Raw genomic sequence first — 11,478 nt, forward strand, 5'->3', positions numbered from 1 at the left:
CTCTTCTCCAAGAGAGTGGTCAGGCACTGGCACAGGCTCCCCAGGGTAGCAGTCACGGCCACAAACCTGCCGGAGTTAAAGAAACGTTTGGACAACGCACGTGGTGAAATTAGAGCCAGTAGTTTGACTTCACGCTCCTGATCGGTCCCGTCCCGCTCGGGATATTCCGCAAGCGAGTCTGTGACCGGTAGCTTCGCCTAGCGCCGAGGTTTGTCCCTCCGCGGCATCCCCCTCGCCGGCGCTTCCCCGTTGCCTTGGTGACGGCGTTCCCGCCAATCGGCGGCGAGGGCGGGAAAGCGGCGGCGGGCGATGGCGGCGGCCATGAAGCGGCGGCGCGGAACGGAGCCGGAGCCGGAGCCGGAGCGGGGCTGCCTGCGGGCCTGGGCCGCCCACAGCCGGGCGCTGGTCCAACGCTGGACGGTGCGGCACGTCCCCTTCCTTCCCTCTGCCTCCTCCCCCGAGGCGCGGGGCTGCCGCCCGTGCCGGTCCCCAGCCGGGCCGGCGGTAAGTGCGTCCCTTGCAGACGGCGCGGTGCGGCGGAGAGGCGCGGCGGGTGCTGCGGCAGCAGCGAGACGAATTCAGGGAGCTGCTCCTGAGTATCCGCGGTGAGTGGCGGCCGCCGTGCCCCGCCTTCGCCTCCCGCTGCTGTTCCGGGCCGGGGGCGTGTGGGCGCGGAAGCGCCGGGCCCGGAGAGCTCTGTTCACAGGGATGCAGCTCCGGTATCCCGGGGCTGGGAGCAAACCTGGGAAACGATCCCCACTGCCCAGTGCTAAATGGGGCCTGCAAAGGCGTTAATCACTGAATCATCAGGGTTGAAAGGGACCTCTGAAGATCAGACCATCCAGTCCAACCCCCTGGAGCAGGTGACACAGGAACACATCCATGTGGGGTTTGAATGTCCCCAGAGAGGAGACTCCTCCACCTCCCTGGGCAGCTGTTCCAGTGCTCTGCCACCCACAACTTAAAAAAGTTCTTAAGTTGAGGTGGAGTTTCTTGTGATTCAGTTCATGGCCGTTGTTCCCCTGGATGCAGCTCCAGTGTCCCGGTGCTGGAAACAAACCAGGGTGAAATGATCCCTGCTTACCTGGGCTGGCAAAAGGGTTACTGTCCAGCCTCAGCCTCCACCTTAACTTCCTGGGCAGAGCTTTAGGGTTTCTGTAAAAAAAAGTGAGACAGCCTTTGCCCTGGGAAGTCAGGGAAGGGGCTCTGTGACACAGGTGTGGTGCAGAGAAAGCCTGATGTGAGGCAGCCTGATTTCCAGTTTTCTCAGCTGCTCAGTGCAAAAGAGACACAGAGCTTCTGGAGAGGGTCCAGCAGAAGGAATGAGAATAATTAGGGGCTTGGAACATCTCTCCTGAGGAAAGCCTGAGGGAACTGGGTATGCTCAGTCTGGAGCGGAGGTGACTGAGAGGGGACCTAATCAATGTCTGTCAGTGTCTGCAGAGAGGTGTGAGGGGATGGACCATGCTCTGCTCAGTGGTGCCCAGCAACAGGACACAAGGCAACAGGCAGGAACTGATGCACTGGAAATTCCACCTGAACAAAAAGTATAACTTTACCCTGTGGGTGACTACACATTGGAACGAATTTCCCAGAGGGGTTGTGGAGTCTCCCTCACTGGAGATACTCAAGAACCATCTGGATGCAATCTTGTGCCACATGCTCTAGGATGGCCCTGCTTGAGCAGGGAGGTTGGACCAGATAAGCCACTCTGGTCCCTTCCAGCCCTACCCGTTCTGTGATTCTGTGATAAGGAGAGAGACAGTGTGTGAAAGAGTGGATATGTATTGGGACAGAGTAGGCTGTTGATGGTCTTTTGGGAGAGCTGAAAGGCCTAAATCCTGGAGGATTGCAGCATTTGGATAGCTGGGGAATGAATGTCCATGTTGGCTCCTGGAATGCTGACACGTGCTATCTGTCTGGGTGCTGCAGTTCTGAAGTGGCTAAATCACACCACAGTCAGTAAAAAATTCTAGCCAGGCCACTTCTCTTGCCACCAAGACATGTGTTGCCACCTGAGCATGGATGGCTGTTTATTCTTAGCCAGCTAAATTTCTTGTTGGGTTGGCTGTGCCCACAGGGCTGCCGGCTGCCCTCCCCACCCTGCCTCTGGAACTCACTGTCCTCTACAACTCCCTGCTTTTCACTGTGGGAGCATCTGACTCTGCCATCAAAGGAGAAGCAGAAGGAATACACCAGGGGCTCCTCAGAGGTAAGGATGTGGTTTTTGTACAAGGAGTTCTTGAGATGATGAGAGTGTTGTCTGTGCTCTAGAGATACTTGGTGACGAGCTGGAGGTGCAGGAACTGTGAGCAGACACTTCTGGCTGTGCCAGGAAAAGCCAGAGATGGGGGAAACTGTGAGCAGACAAGTCTGGCTCCACCTGGAAACTGTGGGCAGGCATGCCTGGCTCTTCTTGGAAGGGCTGGAGATGGGGGGATCTGTGAGCAGACATCCAGGCTTTGCCTGGAAGAGCTAGACATGGGGTGGCTTGTGGCTAAGGACAGTATGCAGCTGCCTGCTGCTGCTGCCTGCAGGGGTGGGCTGGAGGTTTCGAGAGAAACAAAGGGTTTTAACGTGTAAGGTGCCAAGTCTCTAGAAAAGTTTTAGTGACAGTAGAAAATTAGTGTTTTCTTTAATTACGGTGTGCTGGCTTCAAAGAAAACTCACTGAAATAGGCTGCAGTTCAGAGGTGGATCTGCAGTGTTGGCACATGCTTACCTGAGGGCAGATGACTTCAGGAGGGCTCAGCAGAGCTGGAGTTTAGTTCTGAGTTTGTTGTCTCCTGAGTGTGCTGCTGTCAGCTCCACTCATTGAGAGCTTGGTTTCCATTCTGCTCGAGGCCTGGCCAGCCCTGCAACCCCTGTCCTTCCACTGCTATGAGGAGCCCATGCTTGCTTGAGGCTTTCTCTTCCTCTTGGGAGGGTGTCTGTTACAGGGCACCAACCCATTGTCTTGCAGCTGTAGGCCTTTTTTGTTTGGTTTTATTTTTTTCAGTTCTTGAAGCTTGTGGGGCCTGTGGACAGGATCTTGGCACAGAGGAACTGTGGCAAAAGGTGCTGCAAGAAGTAACTGTGGAGGAGCTGCAGGCACCTCTCCACCGTCTGGGGGCCCTGCAAGCAGCCTGGTGGCTGGCAGCTGGCCACCTTGAAAGTGTTGCTGGCCTCTTCCAGCTCCTGAGCACTGCTGAGGTAACTGGGCACAGACAGATGCCAGCAGAGCTGGCACAAAGACCGTGTTTGTCATAAAACTCACTCTGCAAAATGCTGTTGTGGCACTTGGCCACCTGAACCCATCAATGCTGCCCAGTCAGCATGACTAAGCCTCCCCCTAGTGTTCCAGCATAGCCTAATGGCCCTAAGAGCATTACTGAATCCCAGAATATTCTGCCTTTTGGGGCCCTGGATCAATGTGTGTGAGACAAGAGACTTGGGCAGGCTGGAAGAGGGCTGCAGAGGGACTTGCAGACTCTGTGGGCAACAGGAGGGGGATGCAGAAGAACCTTCCCTGCTGAGAGGCTGCTGATAGGTGCCACCTTTTTGAATGAACTCCAACAGCACTTGGATCTGCCATGCCAGGAGGGCCTAGAGGGGCATCCCACTCTGAGGTGGGGAGGTGCTGCCCCAGGCCAGGCAGGAATCACTGCAGTAAGGGGTTGTAGCTGAAGTGAGTAGATAGTAGGACATTGCTCCCCAGTGCTGGGAGCAGTGTCAAGTAGTTTGGTGGGACCTCTGTTTCTTTGTGCCCTTGGACCAGTGTTTCCTTCTTCTCTTCAGCATTCTCTGCTCTTTCTCCTCTGTGCCTTCACAGGACCCAGAAAGAGCTCGCTGCAGTGGGGGTCAGAACAAGCTCCTGTCCCTGATCAAGGCATGGCAGGTCCCTGCTGAGGAGGCCTCCCTGCCCCTTGTACAGAGTGCCAAGGACTTGAAGGAGATCCTCTGCACTGCAGCAGCCTTCCTGCAAGGTTTGTTGGGGACAGGTACTCACACCAGCACAATCTTCTGCTGCTCTATCCCAGGACCACTTTCCCTGCCCTTATCCTGATTTCTCTTCCCAAGCAAACTGGCCCTTGGTGTTTTCTGGGCTGTTCCTTTGGAAGAGGGCCTGGGCTGAGTCTCTGAGTCTCAACTTTTACATTCCATATTCAAAGAGCTTCCCTGCTTTTTCCCCAGTTCATCCCATCTCTGCACTATCACAGGGCTCCTCTGCCTGTCTGTGATTTTAGGGAGGTGTCTGGGCCCTGCAGTGATCTTAAAGCAGAAGGCTGGCAGGCGATTTATGAAGATTTTCCTTTCTTCTGTCTGTCTTTCATCACCTGCCTCATTGCAAGGAAGTTGTTCCTGTTGGATTATGGTGCAGCAAGAGCCACACAAAGCTGTTGTGAGGCTTTGTAGCCTGGTGTCACAGCAAGCAATGGATCTCATCTGACTCCTCATCTGTTCTGTCCTGCTTGTTTTCTCTTCTTCACTGTTTTGACAACTCCAGCAGCTTCAGGAACAGCCAGCACTGCCTCACTGTGCTTGGGCTCATACAGGGCCTTCCTGCCAGGAGGCAGGGCAGGAGCTCTGTCCCACTGACTTTGAGCCAAAACACTCTAGGGTGGCACCAGCATTCCCAGCAGGGAGGTGACAGATGTGAGTGTGATGCAGGTACGTGCCTCAGAAGGAAGCCTGAGAAGAAGACTAAAGGAAAAGCAAATAACCAGTTGTGATAAATATGAATGAACTGATATCTCCAAACATCCTGCTGGGGAATGACACAGATGTGCTGGAAAGATTCAGAGGTTCTGTGTGTGCTTCCCCATCTGCACTGCTGTCATTGTGGATGAATGTGGAGGTGAACCTGCCCTGCACATACCCATGTCCTTGTTCTGGGCCAAAGCAGGCATCTTGGTTTCTGGGCTTGGGAGCTGCTGTTATTTCTGCTGGACATTTCCACTGAGTGGCTTGTTCTCTTGCAAAACCACTAAAGCAAAGATGGCAGCTTATCACTATCCTGCTGTGCATCACTGGGTTTGGAAGGGATCAGGCAAATCCCTATTGCACTGGGAAGAAAAGGGCACCATGCTTGTTTGGGGACCAGGAGGGGCAGGAAGGTGAGCCACAGAGCCAAGATGTTGGGTCTGTCCTAGGGCTGCAGGAGCTGGAGGCTGGGAACTTCCCCACCGCCCTTTCCGTCCTTCAGGAAGCCTCAGGAGGATTCTGCTCCAAGAAGATCCTGGCCCAGATCTACACCTGCCTTGGCTGCTGTGCTCAGCAAATGGTAATGACAGCAAAGAGGGGAAAGGCAGCTTAGAGCTGTGGAGTGGGGAGGCTCAGGCTGATGTCCACACTGCCTCTGCGTGGCCCAAGGCCTCTGCTGGGAGGGAAGGTCTTGAACAGAAGTTGCCCTTGTGGCTTCAGCCTCCTTGGACAGGCTGCAAAATCCGTGCAAAGATTTTGGCTTTGGAAAGTGTTGCTGCAGAGAGAAAAGCTCAAAAACCAGACTGAGGAGGGCTGCCTTTGGCTAAAGTGCTGCCCTTGCTTAGTGGGGATCTTTTGGGATAGCAGAGCACAAATCTGGATCCCACCAAACAGTAAAGACGTCAGCAAGGTGTCTTTTCAACACGCATCTCTTCCCACCCACCTAGGGCAAGCCTCAGACAGCCCTTCAGCACCTGAAACGGGCCCTCCTGGTAGATTTCCAGTGCCTTCCTGCCCTGTCCCACGTGGCAGCAGTGTACCATGAAATGGGAGAGACCAGTGCAGAGCTCCAGGCCCTGATCCTGCTCTATGAGGTTTGTCTGATTCCTATAGTTCTGGGATGAGTTTGCCCAGTAGAGCCTGGACAGACCTTCAGGCAGGCTTCTTCCTTCTGTGGGGCTGTTTGACCCTGGAAGGGGTCCCCAAAATAGCACTGTGCTGCCTTCAGCAAGTAGGCAGGAAGGAACCCAGCGAGATCTGAAATTCCTGCTCACCACCACATTTGGATATGGCAAGCCCTTGACTCCTAGTTGATGTTCCTGATGGCTTGGGAGAAAAGGTTTTACTCTCATGTTAGAAAGTATTAATCTTTTAATGAAGTATGTAATAGTAAAGAGGCGTTTAAGGGCAGATTGTGACTGCAAGGCAGTGTGCATTAGCTGTGTGAACCTGCCTGGGACAGCAGGTCGCAGCAGTAGATCGAGTTAATCTCTTCAGCTGTGTGAAAACTGTCAGATACATACAGAGCTGTGGAGAGGGAACTCTCTCCTTGCAAATGGTCTAACTAGGTCTGTGGCTGCAATGGGAAATGGTGTTCCAGGCAGCTTAAGACACCTCGAACTAGGTGATCTGGATGAGCTTGCAAATCTCCTGGTGCCACGTGGAGATAAAAAGTCTGCCTGCCCCAGTGTTATCCTCATGGCTCTTTTGGAAGTGGCTGTGAGAACAATGTAGCTGTGCTTGTGAAAAACAGCACTTCTGCTCGCCTGGGTGCATCTCCAGATACCAGAAGTGACAAATGATTGTAGCTGCCCAAGGCTTGACCAGTGTGTTGTTAATCATATTTTCTGTTCCTGTTTCACAGGCTCTGGGAAAAAACCCTCCAGCAGCTGCTTCCTCTAGTCCCTATTTCCTAATGCAAACAGAGCTGCTTGTTCACACACCAATACTCACTTCTCTCCTTCACCATCACCACCCCTCTGAAGTGAAGTACCTGCTGGCACAGCGGTGTCTCCAGGATGGGAGGTAACAGTGCCTCTGGTCTGCTGTGTGCTGCTTGTTTGGGCTCTGTAGTTTTCCTTGTGCTCCTGGAAATGATCCAGTTCAGCACTGCTGTTGTAGGTCTGCTCAAAGCATGGATATTGTGAATGGGGCGAGTGTGGTGCAGGGGAGAGACTGGGCTGGCAATCCAGGTTTCACCTGGCTGACAGCACTTCTGCTCCTTGCACCACATGTCCTGTTTCCTGTTGCAGGGAGGCTGATGCAGTGGAACACTACCTGGATTTTCTGTCTCTCCTTCAGGAGGGGCTGCAGCAGCAAGTAGGTGCCCTAGCAAAGAGCTGCCTTAGTGACTTGGAGGAGGAGGGTTGGAGGGATCCAAACCCAATCCCAAGGGCTGGGCCCAGGCATCAGCCCTGAACTCCAGGCTTCAGTGTTTAGTTTGAGATGTGAAGGAAATGAGGTGGGGGCTGCGGCCCCTGACCTGTGGCATGGCTGCCTTTAGATTCATACCAGAGAGCACTCACCACTGCTATTTGGAGAGACAGCTTCCCCTTCCCTGTGGGGAGCAGCTGTCAGCCTGATTTTAGATGTTCTTCACTTCCTGAGTAGGGATTTGATGCCTTGACACTGCTGAGCTGTGAGTCCTTCACATCTTCTGCCTGCTCCAGCAGGCTCCAGTGACTGTGGGAGTGGGCTTGAGCTTTGCTGGGCAGCAGCTCTAGGTTTCCAGTATGCATGGAGTCATTCTGCTTGGCTGAGAACTCTGCAATTCTGCAGCGCTGACATTACTTTTGCTCCCCAGGTGCCTCTGCATGGTAGCTCAGCTCTGCCCAGGATCCCAGAGGTGTTCCTGGAAGCAGCGTCTGCCTTGGAGCAGGCTGGGAGGCACCACGATGCCATAACCATGTGTGAGGAGGTCATCAGCCGGACGACTGACCTCATTCCACGTGTGTTACGAGTGGAGGAGAGGCCAAAGCAGCCAGACTGCTCATTGCCAGGGGCAGAACTGGCAGGTGGACTCTTGTCCCAGAAGAAGGAGAGTCTGTGCTGCCTTGCCTGGAGAGCAGCTGGATACCTGCACCAGGGCTGGGCATGGGCCAAGCTAGGCGAGAGCAAGGAGGCTGTAACGCAGTTCAGCAGGTGATGAAGCCTTGCTGGGAGAAGGTGATGAAGCCTTGCTCCCCAGAAGGCAGCAATGGGTGGCAGGGCCAGGGCAGGGCACAGCATGGCACTGGGGCTGCCCTGACAGCATGACAGCCCAGGAGCAGCTCCAAAGCTCCTCTGTCCTGCCACCCACAGGTGCCTCAGTGATCTCCTGCGTGTCCAGCTTCATGGGTCTGGTGTCGAACCAACAGGTAGGACACTACACAGGACCTGTGTGGGGCCTGGGCCAGGTTAGGATCTGTGTGCTTGGCAGCAGCAGGTACAGGAGCAAGGTGGTGGGTCCAGCATCACTCTGGCAAGAGGCAGTTTTCCCAGGGTGCAAAGCTCTGGGCCATGCTGAAGCCTCTGAAGAGACTGGCTGGTTTTTTAATGAGCAGGGTTTACCTTTGCCTGTGCCTCCTTCTTCATTCTGTAGGTAGCAACTTAATGGACTGTGAACTGGAAAGCTTCTCCAATCCAGATTTAAGGGAAAACATACATGCCAGTGGTGCAGAGGGGCATCCAAAGGCTGGGCTGCTGCTGAGTTCACTGTTCAGCACAGCCATGTAACATTCTGGGCTCTTGACATTCTTCACTCTCCCCCTCTGCTGCCTCCCGACCTCTTCCAGCCTGGCAGAGAGGCTGACCTTTGCCATCTCTCTGCGGAGCTGGAAGATGAGCAGCCCAAGTAAACATTCAGCCCATCCTGACTGCTAACCTGGCTCAGCTTCCTGGGACAAGGGAAAGAACATCTGGAGGATGCTGTCTCCATGTGTGTGTGTGTCTTCCTGTGACAGAGAATCTCCAGCCAGAAGTGGAGGTGCTCCAGAAGATCAGGTTGCTCTCTCTCATTGGGCGAGGTACGCAGTTTCTGGAGCTGGGGAGGCACAAAGAAGCTCTGTTGGATTTCCAGCACAGTTTGCAGATCTCACCAGGTAAGAGGCTCATTTTGGTGAGGAACATAGGGAATTTCCACACAGATTTGTCCTGGGCTGCTTTGCTGTCTTCAGCAGGAAGTTCTTATGCTTTAGACCACATTTATTCAGGTGTCAAGGACAACAGTAGGGCCACAAGCAATATTACATACTAGAGATGCTTCTGTGGGGCCTGGTCAGCTCCCTGCCCTGGAGAAACAGACCAAAACTATTGTCAGAGGAGTATATCAGAACTCTGACAAAAACCTGTGCCTTGAGATAATTTGGAAATTTCCTGCCCCTCCCCAGCCTGGTACAGCCAGATTTCTCCCAGATAGGTCTGCTTTCCCAGAACAGAAGTTGTGCTTCATCTGAGGAAACAGCATGTCCTTGCCTAGCAGTACAGAGGTCTGTGAGGGGAGCATATATGTCTCATCCAATGCATGGCTAGTGCTGCTCACAGGGCTGATCTCTCCTGTTCAGTGCTCTGACTGTGCTAACAGGCTGAAAAGGTGTGAGCTTCACCAGGATTTGCCAAACCTGTTGGTCCCAGTCCTCACCGCAGCTGCCTCCCTTTGGGGGTGCAGACATGCCTGCAAGGAAAACTCCAGCCTGTGCCCAAGAGAGGTGTGGCAGGCTGTGCCACAGGGCTGATGCCATCTGCTTTGGCTGCCAGCCCTGGGGTTAATTAGAGCCTGTGACACAGCTGGGATGGCCTCCTCCCCATTACACGGCCTCTCCTCACACTCATTGCTCTCGTCTGGCTTCTAAGCTTCTTTTGCAACACCCTGCAACCCACAGCAGTGCTGAGGACCTGCTCCTCCCTGGCTAAGGGCTGATCTTTCTTCCTGTCTTGCAGGTGACCCAGCTGCTTCCTCCTACCTGGTACAGGCCTTGTGGAAGCTGAACCGAAAGCAGGAGGCAGCTGCTCAGTGGCAGAAGTTGTCCCAGAGCTCCCCTGGAGAGGATGGGCAGCAGCAAGGGCAGGGAAGGTGTGTAGAGGGATAGGTGGGATTTCAGGTCCAGCAGTGCAAACTGTCTGTCAGGCTGTGAGGGCAGTTTAGGTGTCTGAGGAGCGTCTCCTGATGACTGCTCTGAGGGGCCACAGGCTGTGGCTCTGCAGGGATTCCCTGAGGCACAGAAGAGCTGACATGGAGACAGTGGGGAGGGCAGAGGCTGCAGATAGAGCAAGGGGATCTGCAGAACAAATGTCTTAGGGCATGGCAAAGGAATGCAGCTGTCTTCACTGTTGCCATGTTCCCTTCTCTTTCAGGCCCCTCCCTCTGTACCTCGTTTCATGTCTGGAGCAGGTGATGTTCCCTCACAGTGAAACTCTTGCCAGAAGCATACAGGATTACCTCGGGACAGCAGCCCAGGACACATCGAGCTAACCTGGTCATGCTCCCATACCCATTGCTGAGATCTGCCTACACTTGGCTGGCACAAGGCCTTTAAGGACTCCTTCAAGAACTATGACTACTCTATGATGAAGCTGGATTCCCAAAGGACTGAAACAGAATAGATCTCCTTCTCTAATAAAAAAACTCAGTTCTGTTTAGCTTTATGTTTTTCCCTGCTCTTTTTCCAGAGCAAAATATTGTAGTCATGGCCATGACACTGCCTGGAGCTGCTGTAAGCCCACGGGCTGTACCTGTGTGTCTGGAAGATCAATCAAGGGCAGAGATATCCTCATCCTCTGTGCCCTGTGCACGGCAGGGCTGGCTCTGCCCTCGTGCTCCAGGTAGCTGGTGGTCTGTCCTGCCTGTGCTTTGTGTTCTGGCTTTTTGCTCAGTTCCTGTTCTGCAGCTCAGAGAAGTGGTTTTGTCTGAAGCACGCAGCTCTGAGGGCTGAATTCCACAGTGCTGCACTAGCCAGGGACAGCAGCAGGGTCCAGACCCATGCCTGCATGTCCCCTGTGTTCCTGAGGGTCTGTAGGGCTCCTGAGGCCAACGCTGTAGCTCCAGGCCCTGCAGCAGCAGTGAGCAGGGGGGAAGGAGCACATGCACCTGCTCAGTGTCTGGTGGAGCTTACTCTGGATGAGGAAGGTCCCCTGACCACATTACCAGACTCTTTGGCAAGCCTTGCCTCCCACAAGGGAATGGGTGCTTGGGACCTGCAAGGCAGAGAAGGAGTGCTAGGGAGAGGAAAGAAGGCATGACAGAGCAGGAGTGCAAGACAGGAGCTGCTGCAGCCTCCTCTTAACACTGGAGCTACAGCCAGGGGCTTTGTGTGGGCTTTGTGTTTGAAGCAACATGTCCTGGGCTGCATCCAGAGGGCAGCAGGGGAGAGAGGATTCTGTCCCTCTGCTCTGCTTTGGTGAGACCCACCTGGAGCACTGCATCAGCTCTGGGGTCCCTGCACAGGAGGGACATGGACCTGCTGGAGTGAGTCCAGAGGAAATCACCAGGATGATCAGAGGGCTGGAGCACCTCTGCTGTGAGGACAAGCTGAGAGTTGGGCTTGTTCAGCCTGGACAAAGCTCCATGGAGACTCCATGCCCACAAGGGGCTACAGGAGAGCTGGAGAGGGACTTTTGACAATGACATAAAGTGATTGGACGAGGTGTGACTTTTGAACTAACAGAGGGCAGAGTTAGATCAGATATCAGGAAGAAATTCCTCCCTGTGAAGATGGTGAGGCGCTGCACAGCTTGCCCAGAGAAGCAGTGGCTGCCCCATCCCTGGGTGCGCTCAAGGCCAGGCTGGATGGGGCTCTGAGCAGCCCGGTCAGGTGTCAGG

General features: G+C 54.3%; 1 protein-coding gene across 1 annotated transcript; it reads left to right on the forward strand.

The window, feature by feature from the left end:
- Positions 1-168: 168 nt before the first annotated feature.
- FANCG (FA complementation group G) lies at positions 169-10,303 on the forward strand. The gene is made up of 14 exons (XM_085042278.1): positions 169-420; positions 524-605; positions 2,081-2,212; positions 2,998-3,191; positions 3,811-3,964; positions 5,132-5,262; positions 5,630-5,776; positions 6,547-6,707; positions 6,935-7,001; positions 7,486-7,823; positions 7,983-8,038; positions 8,624-8,761; positions 9,600-9,732; positions 10,014-10,303. Exons 1-14 carry the CDS (start codon positions 310-312, stop codon positions 10,129-10,131), a joined length of 1,962 nt encoding a protein of 653 aa, XP_084898404.1. The 5' UTR covers positions 169-309; the 3' UTR covers positions 10,132-10,303.
- The last annotated feature ends 1,175 nt before the right edge of the window (positions 10,304-11,478 follow it).

The sequence above is a fragment of the Lichenostomus cassidix genome, chromosome Z, assembly GCF_008360975.1.
Source record: "Lichenostomus cassidix isolate B80296 chromosome Z, HeHo_3.0, whole genome shotgun sequence".
Classification (NCBI taxonomy): domain Eukaryota; kingdom Metazoa; phylum Chordata; class Aves; order Passeriformes; family Meliphagidae; genus Lichenostomus; species Lichenostomus cassidix.

Coding starts and splice junctions, on each gene's coding strand:
- FANCG (XM_085042278.1), top strand. CDS start 310: ATGGCGGCGGCCATGAAGCGGCGGCGCGGAACGGAGCCGGAGCCGGAG. Junction 421..523: donor CGCTGGTCCAACGCTGGACG/GTGCGGCACGTC, acceptor CGTCCCTTGCAG/ACGGCGCGGTGCGGCGGAGA. Junction 8,762..9,599: donor CAGTTTGCAGATCTCACCAG/GTAAGAGGCTCA, acceptor CCTGTCTTGCAG/GTGACCCAGCTGCTTCCTCC.